Genomic DNA, 18,642 nt, shown 5'->3' with positions numbered 1-18,642 from the left:
GATGGTTCATGAGTGACGGGTATGTATTGCTCTATATTGAATCAATAACAAAAGATTGATTATGATTACAGAGAGAAGAAAATACAATTAGAAAAGTTATGACATTAAGTTCGATTTGGCATTTTTAGAGATTTTTTAGATCTTTTGAGATTTTTGATGTTTAGATAGTGTGTGGGTTTGGAATTTTGACAAATTTAGCCCAAAGGACAATGATTACACACTGATTTTTTTTTTAGAATGAGTGTTACGATTGACAAGTGATAAACAAATGTGTAACAAATACTGACTTATGGTTTGGTTAAGTTAAAAGGAAACGGTTTCTATGGAAGAGAATTTTTAGAAGACAATGAGAAATAGATTGAACAATCTTGAAGAGGAGCATAAGAAATGAAAATAACGGATTAATTGATTTTGAGACATATCATGCTAATTTAAAAATAATTGCATGGGAAATAAATGGGTAGAAATTGATTAAACTAAGATAATGTCTACTAGTACTTAAATTTAGAGAAAAATTTAAGACATAGAGTAATCCGGCCAATTTACTGAAAAAAAAAAAAATCCCACTACGTAAGCACAGTGGAATTAACGAGACTCTCAAGTGCCAGTGAATTCCGCAAAAAGACTCTTTCTAAGTCTCCAAAGGACATATAAATCTGTCAAAAAGAGGCCATGGACTAATTTGCTGAAAGAGCCAAAGACATCAGTCATCCATTGTCTGCGCCGCTTATCAACAGCGAGGCCAAGGGAGTGATATGGAGCACATCCCAGCTACGCTCATAAACAACGAGCTCAAGGGAGTGGGGGTAACACACTGCGAGTCAAAAGGTCACATGTCCTTTGAATGTGAAGAAGAAAGCTCTGCTGAGCAACACCAAACAGCGTGACTAGGCCAAGATAGTATTCAGACATAAAGTCAAATAGATAGATAGATAGATAGATAGATAGATAGATAGATAGATAGATAGATAGATACTTTGTTCATCCCCGAAGGGAAATTCACATTTCCAGCAGCATCCCTGAGCTGAGAACAAACAATCGAGAACAATCGAAAATAACACGGGAGCTGCTGGAGTGGCTGCCATTCGTGACGGCGCCGGAAGAAACGATTCAATTTGAATCATGTACAAACAAACAAACAAAATATTATTGCATATGGTAGCAGTTCTTTTTTCAAGCAAAATATAGAGTGGTTTTCGAGTGCCCTCTTGGAAACAAATGAAAATCATGGAACTTCAATGGACGCTCAGATGCCAATTTTTGAACGCTCATTGCAAATCCTGTTGCGTTTTTGCTTTGGAAAATAATTGTTCATAAGTATGAAACTGATTGTGCTTACTTGAATAATGATTTGTGTTTATGGTAACTGTGTGTACAAAATAATGTATGCCATAGCAGCAGTATTCTTACCTGACCCACTCAAGTCACTGTTTAAACAGCATAACTGGCTTATGGATAGATGCGTACCGCATATCTCGTTGTGCAAAAAGAAGAGCATCAAATGGCAAGACTTGGAAAAATTAGTGTACAAAGGAGAAAGGCTCTTTTCTGGTCGGTGACAGTGCAGTCAGAAGTACACTTAATAGAAGAACAAGAATGACAAATCTTTTTAACCGGAGAGGACGAGGAATTGTTGACCAGATTCCCGAGAAATTATGGTCCCAGGGGCCTACTGACGTGGGCCTTGTAAAAGGGGCATCCCCTGTAGTAGTCAGACCAAAAACAGAGCATCGCCCTAGAATAAAACAATATCCACTCAAGCCAGATGCTATGGCTGGGATACAACCAGTGATTGAAAATTTAATAAAAGCAGGGGTGTTAGTGGAATGTGCCGACTCCCCAGTAAACACGCCACAACATGCACTCTTGGTTAATATCGTGGACCTATAACAACTCTGTGACAGTGACTGTGCCACCAAATGCCACCATTGTGATGTCCATACCGATAACCTCTTTAAAAGGGTTCCAGTGAGGCAGTCTAGGGAGACAGCCAACACATATTACTGGACAAGGGTGGGAGGAGTACTGGTGCTACGTGTTTGGACACGGAGCGTTCCAAGGGTGGGAGTATTTGGTTATAACGGAAGCAGGGGAGTACTGGACCCCAGGGGACAGCTCTGAGGCCCAGTATTTCAAAAAATCGGGTTAAATTGCAGCATCAAGGAAGCAATTTACAACTGACTATAACCGTTACAAACCAGACAATTCGACCTCCGGGATCAGATTTTTTTTAACAGCACGTGCTGGGGTTTCACGTTATGGGCCTGGTCCTCGGGCATGGACCCCTTTTTCCCGGTCGTAGTGTGTGTAAATGACAGTATGAAACCGACTGATCAGCCAAAATTAAGTAACTACTCTGTAACGACAAATATCACATCAGTAAGCATGTCAGTCGAAGACATTGATGGGTGGTTCAAAGTTACCACAGGAATTTCAAGGATAGATAACAACTGGTTGCTAATGGCTGAGCAGGCGGCACATGCTGTCATGACTGATTGTGTTGTGTGTAGTCTGAATGATATACAATGTCACCAAATGTTGACAGTCAATATAACATTTAAACCACTCTCCCGGAGTGACATCTGGTGGTGGTGTGGAGAAGACAAGTTGTATGATAGACTACCGTACAATACCACGGGATTGTGTGCATCTGTGTCTCTTATTTTACCTGTGTCTATAACCGCCACCACAATCCCTGAATTGCTAACATCTGTGAAGAGCTTGTTACCACATGCATGGAAAAGTAAAGGTCTACCTATGCCTGGAGTGACAATGATCCTACATACATCGACAGCATCGGTGTTCCAAGAGGCGTACCAGATGAATACAAATTAGCAGATCAAGTAGCAGCGGGTTTTGAATCTTTGATTTGTTATTGGTGTACAATTAATAAAAATGTTGACAGAATAAACTATATCCATTTCAATGTGCAGAAGTTAGGAAACAAAACAGAACAAGGTTTCTCCGCCATACACGAGCAACTCTCTGCTACCTCCCTCATGGCTTTCCAGAACCGGATTGCTGTTGATATGCTACTGGCTGAAAAGGGAGGGGTCTGTTCTATCTTTGGTGACCAATGTTGCACGTTCATACCGAACAACACGGCAGCAGACGGAAGTCTGACAAAGGCCCTGGAAGGCCTCAGGTCACTTAACAACAAGATGAAAGACCACTCAGGAGTTGACACATCAATGTGGGATGGTTTTGGAGATACGTTTGGGAAATATAAAAAATATTAATATATGGCTATAGCCGTTTTTGCGGCAATTCTCACATTGTGTGGATGTTGTTGTATTCCGTGCATAAGAACATTGCTAACGAGACTAATTACAACAGCTCTTGCCCCAATGCAGGCAAAGATGGTACCTTTGTATGCTCTGTTGCCCTCGGACACCAATGCTGACGATGACTCTGGCAATTACCATAAAAATGACGATGGTGAAAATTGTAATGACACAAATGTTGATGATGATTGCCTGTCTCTGCATTTTCATGATTTTTACTCAGATCCTGGTCATTATGACGATAACCTCTAAGTGTAACAACTGTTGTTGTGTTCATGATTTCTCTGTTGAAAATCGTATTGCGAAGTGACAGTTGAATGAAGTATTAAATCACCAATAGGATAAAGAGGAGGGAATGATGGAGTTGTATTTATCCTACAGTTGACATTTAATATGTTATATGTGTTCTCAGCCATTTTGAAGAGTTCTCAGCCCGTAAAATACTCTTCAAGGCCATGAGTTGTTTTTTTATGTACAGACTGTGTTTTTGTTCTCACATACCAACGAAATACATCCTGACCTGGCATCCCATAACTCAAGATTGTTCTTCACCAAAGAGCCTGGGAAAAAGGAGTTTCCCAGGACCAAGGTCACCTGTCATCATTGGATGGAAAGCAGACCTTCGAAAGAAGACTAATCAACTCTACGTAGCAAAGGCAAAAACTGAATATTAGAAGGGAGGTTTTTCGAGGAGATCCTCAGAGCCAGAGCCGAGCCGAGCCAGAGCGCAGCAAGCAGGGCAGAGCGAGCGAAAAGATGTCTAACAACAGAATCTCGGCGGCTCTCAATATGATGATTAATAAAGTAACTAATTATAAAGAACCGATTCTCTTTGTCCTATATTGCAGAGCGTTTTATTATAAATGTTGGAAACGTGACCCTAACAGTATTCACTTGTTTAATATTTCTCATAATTGTGAAATTCTGTGTAATAGTTTGTCAGCATGCGTCTTTCTCAGTTTTGGGAATAACACTGTTACGTAACGGCGCTATTTTTTTCAGTAACGGAGTAATCTAACACCATAAAAATTCTGCCATTACCATCACTGACGGTCAAAAGCGTTGCGTTATTTTGAATTGAGTGTCTTTTCCTTCTCCAAGGTGTTTACATCGCGTTGTTACGGATCATGTCACCATTTAAAATAGTGACTATCATAAAGTAAGTTAGCTAATTATGTATATAGTATTCTCTAATGCACTGTAAGAAAAGGCAAATGAGGGCTTAATGGCGAAGATTAGAGCCCGATCTTCGACAGCACCTGACTAGTGTTGTTCGCAAACAAAACCGGATCTATGAGCCAGCTGTTGGAAGTGAATTTAGGGACCCAGTTCCCCATCAATAACTGGTTCCTGCTGAGATGCTTTTTTATTCTTGTTATTGGTCTATATGCATTTTGGGGGGGGTTCTGTGTTGTTGACTTTATTTTTTTTAGCATAAAAAGGTCAAAGTTGTTTTGTGTTTTATATTATTTGGAGATTTATAAATATTTTATTTATGTATTTGTTTATTCCTGTTTCTTATTTCATCTATCTTTTTCCTTTTGTTATTGTATATTTCAATTTGTTTCTTTTTTAAAATCTTTGTCTTTTTTCCCCCCCTTGTTACATAATAATTGGTAATGTAGGAATCAAAGCAACAAAAGCAACCCAAAGAGCCGTTTGGGACTCGAAGGAGCCTGCTCTTTTTAGTCAGCCCAGCCGAAAGCCGGTTCTCTAAAAAATTCGTATTCGCCCCAAATCTTTTAAATTCTTTGACATACAATCACTTCTTTTTAAACTAACAGAAATAATTACTTTCCCTGGTAACTAGTTACTTCCACTATGAGTAATTCCGTTACTAACTCAGATACCTTTTAGAAAATGTAGTGAGTAACTATAACTAATTATTTTTTTAAAGTAAAGTGCTCAACACTAGTCTTTGTTCTGACATTAAATATTGTTTAAAGCAGCATCAGATTTTGTCAACGTTCTCCAAGGGACAAAAATTAGATTTAAAATTTGAAAAAAAGAAAGACGTGATAATTATCCCAATAATGATTGACCGATAAGAATAATTTTATCGAGATAACAATGTTTGGTCATATCGCCCAGGCCTAGTAGAATGTTTCGTCAGAACAACGGCAATCTTGTGTTTCATTCTTATCTTGTGACTTCACTTGCTTATGAGGAGCCCTCCCATCCATCTGAGCTTACAGGCGAACCAGCGCCGCAGCGGGCAAAAGTACTCAAAGTGGAACTGCTGAAACTCCGGCGTCTTTCGGATGTCTCTTAGGAAAGCGATGTCCAGATCTGACTCTGTCAGCACGATGAGGAGCAGCAGGAGGACAAAGAGCAGTCCGATGGTGACCAGGAAAAGACGTAGGACGCTCAGGATGAACTTGTGAAGCTCCTCCACGTCGCTAGGGGGCGACGTTTGGCTTTTAACTGCCCGCGGAGCTCTCCTTCCGGATCGTTTGTCCGCCGCCGGACCATGGCCCTCGTCCTCGTCCACACTGCAGGGAGCGCCGTTGAGGTGCATATCCGTCCCATGTTCGGCCACGGGCGTAGGTAGGACGCTGTCCGAGGGACTGTAGTTCTCGTCAGAGATGACCGCTGATGCGCCGGCCTCGCCCCCGTCCAAGGTGCGGCCGTGAGACGACAGGAAGGAGTCGTCGTGCGAGACGGAACGCACCGGCGTGGAGTGGGCGCTGTCACGGAGGGATTCCAAACCTGGCAAGAGAGAGAGAAAATTTACGGGTGGGGTGTGCATCGTTTGAGGTGTCCTTAAAAAAGTTTTTGCTAATAACCCCTTAGAGTTTTTGTAGAATTAGTCTAAAATCCTAATCCAAGATGTACCCAAAATAAATTGAATGCTCTTCTTGAACTATTTGTAGAACATAGCCGTTTTTCTAAAAGATGACTAGTTTCTAGCACTAAAACCTTTGCAACTGTGTATTTTACTTTGCCTTATTTCTTAGACATTGTGAAAGAGTTGTACATTTTTGACTTCTCTTTCCAGAAGTTAATTAATGATTGTGCACACTTGCACGTAATAATCCTGCATACAAACGAATCACGAGTGCCTTTACACATGTTTATTTTGGGGTCTAATTTGAATACCCCCCTTAACAGCTGCATATTGTCCTTTTCAGAATTTCATTGCCTAACCAATGTGTCAATCATCATGTGAATATGTTACTTTTGGATAAAGATATTCGGAGCTATAGGAGGTGATCCCTGTTGTATCAATAAAGGGCTTTATAGGCTAATGCGGGCTGTGAACCGTAAAAACATCCCTGCTATTGGGCTAGAGTGGTTTGAATCCAAAGGTCAAAGGTTACCAGCCGTATTGGAAATAATTTACGTGTCTGTTTATTTGTAAATGGGAATTAAGTGGCAAAAAAGACCAATTGCAACAAGGAACGTCCAACAATGCATTAAAACTTCTAGGCACATTTTTTAAAATCTGTTGGGATTATCATGTGTTTTGGAGTAAATATTTTGTATGGTTGGATTCACTGAACGGTTCTGGATGTTACGAGTCCATATTTGCAGAGAATCACCTCAAACATCTCATTACCAAGGGATTTATGTATCACGTTTCAGACGGATTGCGATGTTTCTGTGATAAATACACTTTGGTCACGATATATTGAATCCCACGAGTTTAAGTTTTCCAATGATATGTGGCATGACGTATTTCGGTGACTGGTGACATTATACAGACACGTCTTATCAACGTCGAAATGTTAAGCGGATAACTCATCATTATCATTATTATTATTATTATTATTTTATATTATTATTACAACGGGGGCGCGGCCACTCTGTTTTAAAAGCGCTATTTATATTATTGTAACTACACAACCATTTGGCTGAAGAGAAAAATCAAACGGTTCTTGTAAATAAGACAGGCTTTGCAGCGATATAAAAAAAATCAAAACGAAACAAAGTAGTTCTCCAAATGTGACAGTAACTCCCACAGTCATCTCACAGGCATTCATGTGTGGCAACAGACTAATCACAGGCAAGAAATGGAAAAGACAGGGCATAATAAGTAATACAATTTGTAAAGCACTTTTTGCTATCAGTTACCAATAATAAAAATAAACCATTTGAATCTTTTGAACATTCTTTGGTAATTTTGATTGTCAATAGGGTGATTATTGGGGTCATGTATGATGTGGGGCTCTGTCTCCAGGAATTCCTCCACCATCTACCACACAGCCCCATAAAAGGCCTGTTCATGATGAAAAATAGTTGACAATGTATGGACAACTGAGAGAGCAAGACTCAAAAACGTGTTTGTATATATTTATAACTGTTCATGTTTCCATTTTATGTTGTCTCTCAATGTGTTCATATTCTGTTCAAGTCTCTGCTTCATTAAAATCCTGAAAAATCCAAGTCCGTTTATTTTGTTTTTTTAATCTTCATTTTAAACTGATATTACATTGTCTTAAAACATATTTATGGTAGACATTGCCAGCTATTAAAAGTTTTGTTTGTTCTGGGAAAAAAGGACCAAAGTAAGTACTCATAACATGATTTCTGACTCTTTAATGGCCAAAATAACAAAAACACAACGTTACTTTTAACACTTTTTATTATTTTCCTTGTTTGCAATGGCTTACAAGATCCAGTGTTCCATCAGGGGGCGCTGGAGAATCACCATACCTACCGCTTATGAGGGCCTTGGTATAAATGGACTGCGCAGACATCTCTAGTTGTCAGATTGTTGCGCTTCTAATCGTTCCAGCCTGCCAATGTGCCCACACCTTGTCGCCCGAGCCGTGCCCCCGAAAGATTGCTATTATTCTTCCAGCCGTGAGTTAATGTTAGTGTGCGCTTCATTCATGTTTTTCCTTTCCTCTCTGAATCGACTTTCCCCCCCAAATAAAACTGTCAGTGCAGCTCGTGTGTCCGCATTTGGGCTCAACTGCCGGACACAACATTAGCTTTGTTTACATGCCGAATGTCCAGTCGCGCCACTCTACTCTCTTTCTGCTGTCTCATTCATTTCTCAGTAAACACAAAACCCAACACATCAACGCCCGGATCTACCTAAGGCGCCTGACTACATAGTATGACTCATCTCATCCATTAGCTGTACCGCTTATCCTCATTAGGGTCGCGAGGGGGCTGGAGCCCATCCCAGCCATCTCCGGGCAGTAGGCAGGGGACAACCTCAACTGGTTGCCAGCCAATCGCAGGGCACATGGGGATAGACAACTCACTCGCTCATTCACACCTAAGGACAATTTGGACCGGCCAATTCACCTGAAATGCATGTTTTTGGAACGTGGGAGGAAACCGGAGTGCCCGGAGGAAACCCATGCAAGCAAGGGGAGAACATACAAACTCCGCACATGAAGTCTGGAGCTGGATTTGAACCCACGCAGGAGGTTCCCATGACATGAACTGTGCCGCACAAGCGCTAACCACTACGTCGCCGTGCTCCCGCATAGTATGACTATATGACCAAATACATCACAAAAAAATAGAGAAATGCCATTTAACCAAAGTGATGCATACCAACTGCTGTTAAATTTGAAGAAGAAGACGATGAAAACAAGATGATTTATTCATATGGGGAGGCAATTTTCCCCTCAAACAGATTCTTCTTGTATACTTTGTTCATTTGAATAATCTAATAGGGGAATAATTAACGTAAAGCAGAAGGATAATGCAATTGCCAGTTCAACAATGAAATTAATGAGTCATGCATCACATTGCCTGTACAGTATTTGCTTTATCCTCTTTCAAATGGAGAGAGATATTTGATTCATTTTTATTGGTCTTCAGGAAACCATCATGAGCTTTTGAATTGGTGTCAGAATCTTCCGAGTAGTCACTAAAAACATGTTATGCAAACCCCTGAAATAAGCCACAATTTAAGCTTATAATACCCAACTACCAAAATGTACTGCCCATGAAAAAGCAGTGTTGGAGTTACCTGGATAGCCATTTGGGGGTACACCGAGTCGGAGAGAATCAATGGACCTCTCTCCAGACCCTTCAGTGAGGGAGGGAAGGAGAGGAATGGCCCCCAGAGCCTTTCCCAGTAATCGGGGTCCCAGAGACAGGATGCGTACCTTGACATCGCGGTAGCAGTGGTTGACCATACGCAAGTGAACGTTCACTTTGGTCTCGATACGGATCAGACACTTGACCATTGTTGGAGGTGAGCGATAAGAACAGCCTTGAGGGTTCCCGCTGACTCCGGCTAATCGAGGATCTAAACCACCTTTGACACCCGTTCCCAAGAGTGGCACAATCTGACTGACGGACTAAAAAAAATAGACAAAACCTTGGTAACGCAACCCCTTCCAACTCTTTCCACCAATTGGCTGCAGCACTCTAAGCTCAGCCCTGGCACGGCTTGATCTATTTTTGGACAGTTATTATTACAAGTGTGAAGTCCACAGCAAACAGGGCACCGAGACAAAACACCAGAAGTGTATCAGATTGTGTTCAAGGTCAGGTTGGACTATAAGGTGGCCCAGTCTGACTCAACAGGACATCATGGACAATGGATTATTGGCTTTTATACAAATACTTAGGCCTGACCAAACAATGAAATATTAATTGAATTGAATGGAATTTGTCTTATTGTCATTGATATCAAAGTTGTGAAACATCGTATTCAACAAGATTAGAAATGGAACTCCAGGACAGTGTTCAAAATAAAGCTATAAATAATGCCATTACGTGATGGCGCTATTTTTTTCAGAAACAGTCATCTATTATTTCTGCCGTTCCAACGTTGTACCGTTACTGTAGGTCAAAAGCGGTGCGTTACTTTGGCTGCAGAACTCCAGTGGCTTTCTGTTCTCCTCCGAGTGGTTAATGTCACTTCTTATCTACCTTATCGTGGTGGAGGAGAGTATGTGTCCCAATGATCCTAGGAGCTATGTTGTCGGTAGCTTTAAGCCCCTGGTAGGGTCTCCCATGGCAAACAGGTTCTGGGTGAGTGGCCAGACAAAAAGCAGATCAGAAGACCCCTTATGACGAGAAAGAACATTGGTCCTCAATTTCCCTCGCCCGGACGCGGGTTACCGGGGCCCCCTTCTGGAGCTAGGCCTGGAGGTGGGGTCCGCTGGCGAGCGCCTGGTGGCCGGACCTTTGCCCACGAGGTTCAGCCGGGCACGGCCCGAAGGGACGAAGTGGGACCCTATTCACCACCTGTAGGGGGGGGCAAAGGGGTCGGGTGCGCAGAGAGCTGGGTAGCGGCCAAGGGAGGGGTCCTTGGCGCAACGATCCCCGGCTACAGAAACTGTCTTTTGGGACATGGAATGTTACTTCTCTGGCAGGGAAGGAGCCCGAGTTGGTGTGTGAGGTTGAGAAGTTCCGACTAGATATAGTCGGACTCACCTCCACACACGGCTTGGGCTCTGGTACCAGTCCTCTCGAGAGGGGTTGGACACTCTTCCACTCTGGAGTTGCCCGTGGTGAGAGGCGCAGAGTGGGCATATTAGTTGCTCCACGGCTCAGCGCCTGTACGTTGGGGTTCACCCCAGTAGACGAGAGGGTAGCCTCCCTCCGCCTTCGGGTGGGAGGACGGGTCCTGACTGTTGTTTGTGCTTATGCACCAAATAGCAGTTCAGAGTACCCACCCTTCTTGGAGTCCTTAGAGGGTGTGCTTGAGAGCGCGCTCCCCAGAACTTTGCCCATGTCCCGAGGGAGGCGGGGGACATTGCGTCTGAGTGGACCATGTTCTGCGCCTCCATTGTCGAAGCGGCTGATCGGAGCTGTGCCCGTAAGGTAGTCGGTGCCTGCCGCGGCGGCAACCCTCAGACCCGTTAGTGGTCACCGGCGGTGAGGGATGCCATCAAGCTGAAGAGAGAGTCTTATTATATATAAATATATATATATATATATATATATAATTTCCCTACGGGGATGAATAAAGTATCTATCTATCTATCTATCTATCTATCTATCTATCTATCTATCTATCTATTATATATATATATATATATATATATATATATATATATATATATATATATATATATATATATATATATATATATATATATATATATATATATATATGTGTGTGATATTATGAACACCCAATTAGGTGTGTACCTCTATATGCATGTGTGTTTATGTTTGTTTTACCTTCCATGATGGAGATGTGTACCGCTCTCCGTCGTGTTCTTGGCACGCTTGTCAAACGAGGGCCGTGTGTGATGGACGGACAGCTCCTGCTTGGCACCATGCCCGCTCTAGACAAACACACACATTTCAAGTGTTATGTAACGCCATAATTAAGGTACACTTAAACAATATAACGAAGCAAAAGGACAGTTTGCATGTATCACTATCCTTAATTTTTGTTATGGTCAGTGATTTGACTAAAAGTGCATCAAATTGACATCATTAGGTTGTAAACAGACCTCACACCATTTACTGTGTTCATTTTACCTCTGAAAAGTGATGGGTCCCGGGGACTCGCATGCCCAAAAATCTATGGGTCCCGACAGAGATCTATGGGTCCCCAAAATTTAGTGTTATCGATGTTGAAATTGTAAATCGGCGACAAACATGTAATATTAATCTATTTTCATTCAATTTTAATCATCACACTTAATTGGTTATACGAAGCAGTTCTCACTTTAGATTTTTCAGTTCTCAAAAATATTGTACATTATACAAAATAATATTGCTGAAATATTAGTCTATATATTCATGCAGTTTTAATCACTTCAGATTTTTCATTTCATATATTCTTCGTGGTTTGCCGTCCTACCACAGTTGTAATGCTTTCTCAAGGTCCAATTGTTTGGTAAGATGCACCTTAATAGGCTGGTGTTGTTGTGTTGCTGGGTGCACGCATCACAGAACATGTATCCTCCATTATCATGCTCCTCATAGCGTAACCAGGAATATAATTTAGTCAATTTTTGCAGAAAAGTCCTTTTCTTGATAGGAGTATTATTTTGTTTATTTTCTTTCGTCGAATAGTTCGCTTCAACACACGTTTTCCCTTGCCTGCGCGATCTTCTGAAGATTTTCAACGCCGTTTTTTCGTGCCAGAATTATTGCGGTTGTTACCACTTTCTGTATTATGTTTCGACTTATTACTGACACTGAAGAAATTACCAATTTTTTCGTTGATTTGCACCTAATACCAACTGTTTTTCTGGAGGCATACTTCTCTCTCACTCGACAACCGCCACAACAATGACTTCATCTCGAAGCAACGAGATCTTGTTTGCCGAGATCGGTGGGAGACCAAAACAACAATGGCGGATCTGCCTGACGAAAAGTTTGGAGTGTGGTAAATCTTTGTTAATAAAAAAAAATAATCGGAGAAAATTGACAATTTTGTGTCAAAAAAATTTGCGTCCCGAGGACGCATGTTGATTTGACACGATGCGTCCCCAGCAAAAATGACGCGTCTAGGACGCAGGGATGCGGGCAAACGAGAACACTGCATTTATATGTACGTTTTATGGCACAATGCCTTAGTGTTAAAATAAGCAAATATCAAGTAGAGCTCATTCCCCAAAACTTTATTTTAAGATAATAATCTTTGGAACAGAATTGGAAAAACTATATAGACGCCAAAGCTATTTCTTCTAATATTTGAAAGTTCAAACTGTGAATCTGGCCTTTGAATGCAACCGTGTGGGAATGGTTGGTTTGCCTGGGAGAGGTGAGGTTTTTGTGAACATGTCCTACTTTTAAATCATTACCCTTAGATACATTAATTCCGTGCCAATAGATTATAGCAAGGGTCGGAAACCTTTTAGACCCGAAGAGCCATAAAAGAAAAAATATATACATCGTATATTTTAAGACTAATTTCAACAAAACTGTAAGCCAAAAGCTCATTCTTTAGCACATTTTATTTCACTGTGTGAAGTTTGATGATTTGATTAAATGTATGAAATATATATCAATACCAATAGAAATACTCCACATAAAATTTGTTGAGGCTCATTTTTGTCCTAAATAATGTTTTCAAAACAAGGTGCGAGCAAAGTTACTGTGTAAAATTGTCACAATATACTGCAAACGAGGATACCTTTAGTGCAGACAGCGCTGGGCTAGGAAAAGGAATGTGCGTGCTGCTTTTATAGCTCTGCCCATTCTTACCGCTACCCCAATCAAATTGCTCTGAGTGCTTTGCTAGATTTTTTGAATGTTTTATTGTTTTTTCTGTGGCTTTTCATCATCAATTGCGATTTACAGCCAAAACCGGGTCTGTTAATGTCACATCATGACCGTAAACTGTAGTCAAGATTGTGTTCAATATATACTAGACAAAACACCTTAGCTTTGCATGTGCCACGATCGGCTCTGCGTAAATAAACAGATTAATATTTGCGCATGTTCTACTTCATGTTCGTGCCAGATGTACTCATGAAAAGAACCATATAAGGCTCGAGAGCCATAGTTTCTTGACCCCTTGGTTTTAGTGAAACTATTATTATGACAGGTTATGTGCCCTTTAAATTTCCTCCTGAAAATGTTCCTTTCGCTTTTTGTAATCCTATATTATATATTGTATTTTCCCATTTTTTTTTGTGGCAATTCTGACCTGTGGATTTCAGGTGGGTCCCTCTTAATTTTGGCACTTTGTTCCATCACCTCCTTTGCAACTTTTCCACTGAGAAAAAGAAAAGCTCTCCATCACTATTCAAACTCTGTCACTTATTATCAACTCTTGGACTTTTTGTTTACCTGTATCTAAAACGACTACCCTTGAAAAATAGATTGCTACTGGACACTGTGCGCACTTGACTGGACTTCTCCAACCTGACAGAAAAACAAACAAATAAACAATGTGACTTGTTATGTCATGACAACACTAAGAATACTGTAATCCCCTGTTTATTAAGGTTAATGAATCCTCCGTGTTTTGTGAAATCTGCAAGGTAACCCCCCCATTTTAGCAGTTATAGTCGACAAGGGATCTCGGGATCTTGGTCAATACTTGACCAAAGATATTGGATCGCGGCCACACAGTGCAGCTCATTTTAAGCTGCACACAATGGCATGGCTCAGCGGCACAAAGTGAGAAAAGAGATTAAATGAAATGATCTGCATTTATATAGCGCTTTTCAAATCAATGAAGACCTCCCAAAGCGCTTTATAATGTGCTTCACATTTACCCATTCACACACACTCACACACCGAGCAGCCATGCAAGGCGCCAACCTGCCTATTGGGGGCATTAGGGATTCAGGGTCTTACCCAAGAACACTTCGACATGTAACACGGAGGAGCCGGGATTCGAACCTGCGATCTCTTGATCCCAAGATGAGCGCCCTACCTCCTGAGCTAATGCCGCCCAAAGATGCACTCTCTGCATTCCGTACATAGGCAGCAAGGCGTGTACTTTTGTTTAATGTTTTTCAAATTTTCAAAGAAATACTTTTCAACCCACAAAGCACGAAGTAGCAAGGGATTACAGTATATTATTAAAGTCCCCAGATTAACTTGTAAAAGGCTTGATTTTCCACGCCACACTTCCAGAGGTGCTTGCAGGCTTCGGGTGTTGGTGCAAAGTATGTCAAGATGATTTTCTGGTCCTTAAACACAGACAAGTGGTAATCATAGTAAAAAGCAGTGATGGGCACGTTACTTTAAAAAAGTAATTAGTTACTCGCTACTTCCAAAAAGTAAGTGAGTTAGTGAATGGATTACTCCATAGAAAAAGTAACAAGTTACCAGGAAAATTAGCTATTTTCGTTAGTTTAAAAGAAGTTGTTGTACGTCAAAGAATTAGAATTTTTCTGAGCAGTATTCATGTCAGTTTAATAAAGAAGAACAGACAAGTAGTTGTGTTACAGTATAGAGCCTTCTAATATGTATTGCACCTTACCAGCAACAGATTGATCCTACACTTAAAGTGCAACAAAATTAACAGTAAACAAAATAATCAGCAGTAAACAATATAAAGTGAGTCTAATAAATTAAGTCTTACTCTCACAAGCTGAGACAACTGGTCAAGTCGACATATCCTACTGTAATTAAAGTAAAACTGTAATAAAATTCAAAGTGAGTTCCACTCTACAGATAAATCACAATGTTTAGTCAGACAACTGTTCAAGTAGACATATGCTATTTTACTTTAAGTATTCTCACACAACAAAAGTAAACAGTTCAACAATATAAAGTGCATCTAACACTGCGTGTAAAATAAATATATCAAACTCTCCCAACCTGAAAGAACTGGTCAAGTAGAAATAAGAAACCGGACTTAAAATATTTTGTTCACAGCAAAAGTCAACAGTAAAACATTATAAAGTGACTATCCAATCCCACGCTCTGTGTGACGTTATGTGCTATATAACATAAGAACTACATTACCCATAATGTCACATGGTTACTGAGCATGCCGGTGTGTACCCTAATGTTTACAGTTGTATGTTAGGGTTTACTTGCGAGTGACACGAAAGGAAACACCCGTTCATGCCAACACGCTTCGTCTCAACTTATTCATAGTAACGCACAGCTTTCGACTGTCAGTAACAGTAACGGCGTTGTAACAGCGGAAAAAATAGTTAAATTCCCCAGTTACCGAAAAACTAACATTGTTACGTAATGGCGTTTTTTATGACGGCATTATTCCTAACACACTTCAGCCTTTAATATTACAGCAAGAACATTTATGATTTCAAATAATATGCTCCCCAAGTGGCTAGTTGAAAAAGAATATATTAAACAGGCTGTCATTTAAATTTGCAAAGTTGATTGAGGGATCCCCCTGGGGGTACTTTAGTTCCGACCTTACGGGGCCCTCAAAGCCCTTTAAGTTTGACTTCATATTCATTTATTGACGCCACAGCAACATGAGCAACTCGGGATTCAAAGTCTTGCTCAGGAATATTCCGATAAACCATTGAATCTAATCCGTAAAGTTTGACTTACAGTGAATCACTTAAATCGACCTGACCTGAATACAAAAAGTTTCAAGGGATATTGTGCATGTATCGCCTCCTTTTTCCTCTTTTCCATTTTTTCTTTCTTTTTTTTTCCCTTTTTTCCTCTCTCTCTTTTTTTGTTTTTTTCTTCCTTTTCCCTTTTTTGTTTTCCTTACTTCTTCTTCTCTTGTTTTTCTACTTTTTTCTCCTTTTTTTATTCTATCCTCCTTTCCTCCTTTTTCTTCCTTTTTCATTATTTTTTCTTCATTTCGTTCTTCATTCTTATATTATCTTTCCTTTTCTTTGTTTTGTTTTCCCTTTTTTCTTTTACTTTTTTTCTTTATTCTTTTCCCCTTCTTTGCAAAAGAGTGGTCAAAATAATTGAAAGAAAAATGATGTGGTTGTGTCCTCATATTTCGTACTATTCCTTGTGCTTTGCAGCACTGGTTTTTGGTTGCATGACATCTAGTGGTCATTTATTGCAAACCGTCCCTTTAAAAGGAGATTGTGTATTACTTAGCGCCTTCTAGTGGCATTAAAACTTCATATATATATATATATATATATATATATATATATATATATATATATATATATATATATATATATATATATATATATATATATATATATATATATATATATATATATATATATATATATATATATATATATATATATATATATATATATATATATATATATATATATATATATATATATATACACACACACCAGCGCCCCCACCCAAATGAAAAGGAAATGGTGCAGCTTGTTCACTTTGAATCTCTGTAGTTTGTATTCTCTCTTGTGATTTGTAGCACTTGTTTTCTGTTGTACTACACAATACAGCAACATTCAGTGGTCAAATATTAAACAGTGTCCATTTAGAAACTCTTGTTTCATGATGGAGTTCAACGGTCTTCCTTTGCATCACATTTACTGTACCTCAGTCTGATTTGCATATATATGGAACGTCTTGGCTTCAAATTTCAGCTTTGTCACTTCATCCCTGAAAAGAAACCCAGTTTTACATGTGAAAAGATAAAGGTTTGTGTTCTGAATCTGTCCTTTTTCATTGTTACGCTGCTCACCAGGTGAGGATATGAATCCTCCTGTTTCCTTGCAGCACAGTGAACCCGAACGGTGTAAAGGCCAAGAACGCTGGATTACCAGACACATCCTGACACCCAAAAACAACAACCGGTTAAGAAAACTACTGACCCTATGCTCAATGAGAGCCATGACGGACGGCAGGAAGCACCCAAGTGGACAGCACTTGAATGGGTTATTGAGTTGAAAAAAATATCAATCACCACTACAGAAGAATATAACCACCACTTCTTATCGTAGTGATTTATTGTGGTGCCAAGCCCAATTAGGAATTTTATCGTATCCCCTTTGATGAGGACAGAAGACGACAATGTTTATTTGCAGTCAATTGGAGGGACTGCCAGCCCTCAAAGTAATCCAGGATTGTCAGCCAGCATTTCTTCTTGCAAATTACGTTTGATGTATTTCCGAGCAATTCTACGTTGCGTAGGTATGAATCACATCAAAGACACTCACTATAGCTACTAAGTTAGCCAGTGCTGACTAACTAATGTTAGTGTCTTACCGTTGCCATTTCTTACTACGTAAACAAGCTGCTTTGATTGCGATTAACCAGCGATTCAAAACAGTAATCTTCCGGATATCACATGTATTGAACACTGCTATTTGCTCTACCATAAAGCTCGTTACACTGGAATGAAGTGACAAATAATCAATGGATAAAACAGGAGACAAACGTTGAAAAGATAGTAAACAGGGTCAAAATGATCAAAAGTGATTTCCATACAAGGCGCATCTGCCCCGTGCTGTACTATTCTATTATATTTATATATGAAGATGTTTTGGTAACGCTTGCGTGAGGGGGGGCATTTCAAGCCTGGGGTGCATTTCTCAACACAAGGCAGCGTAGCTTTGTGTAGCAGCAACGAAGAAGTGGGAGGAATCCAGACTTTTATAAGATCAGCCCCGATGTATGAAAATACTCTATTTACAGAATATAGGTACAGATCATGTGGACTCAAGTTAGGCAGACAGGAGGACTCCTCTAAATAGCGCTCTTTGTGCTTTTCGACAAGGTGAACCACCTTATCCGACAACTGCACGATATTCGTCTGACCAGTCACTGCCAATGGTCTTGAATAGTATAGCTTTTCTTTTGTCGTTGTCTACTGTTTACTAGCCATACTCACTGTTTACTACAGTTTACTGCCGTCCGTCATGGTGTCATCACATGATTAGGCCACGTGTGCAAAAAGTCAATAGCAGTGGGATTATTTTTTTTTAGTTTTGATGAGTTCGTGAATTGACGCCTACTTTACACGGATGTGGATCTACGCCATACGTCTCCAACATTTGAGCCTTCTGGAGAAAGTTGAGCTCTGACGTTTCTGGGCTTTGGCCACTGCAAAAACAACAAACAGATTTGGTCAACTTAACTCATA

General features: G+C 40.2%; 1 protein-coding gene across 1 annotated transcript in view; it reads right to left on the bottom strand.

Moving 5' to 3' along the window:
- Positions 1-5,317: 5,317 nt before the first annotated feature.
- Positions 5,318-18,642, bottom strand: part of LOC148367686 (FERM domain-containing protein 5-like) — a 75,617-nt gene continuing 62,292 nt past the window's right edge. The window contains exons 7-14 of the mRNA XM_088333294.1: positions 18,515-18,602; positions 17,242-17,330; positions 17,096-17,159; positions 14,721-14,812; positions 13,962-14,036; positions 13,819-13,887; positions 11,391-11,497; positions 5,318-5,993 (exon numbers count right to left, since the gene is read on the bottom strand). Of these exons, the coding sequence (XP_088189420.1) occupies positions 5,437-5,993; positions 11,391-11,497; positions 13,819-13,887; positions 13,962-14,036; positions 14,721-14,812; positions 17,096-17,159; positions 17,242-17,330; positions 18,515-18,602 (1,141 nt within the window). The 3' untranslated portion in view covers positions 5,318-5,436. The remainder of the gene's footprint in view (positions 5,994-11,390; positions 11,498-13,818; positions 13,888-13,961; positions 14,037-14,720; positions 14,813-17,095; positions 17,160-17,241; positions 17,331-18,514; positions 18,603-18,642) is intronic.

The sequence above is a fragment of the Urocampus carinirostris genome, chromosome 4, assembly GCF_059441175.1.
Source record: "Urocampus carinirostris isolate Australia breed hairy pipefish chromosome 4, RoL_Ucar_1.0, whole genome shotgun sequence".
In the NCBI taxonomy this organism is placed as follows: domain Eukaryota; kingdom Metazoa; phylum Chordata; class Actinopteri; order Syngnathiformes; family Syngnathidae; genus Urocampus; species Urocampus carinirostris.
This window is presented reverse-complemented; position numbering and strand designations above follow the sequence as displayed.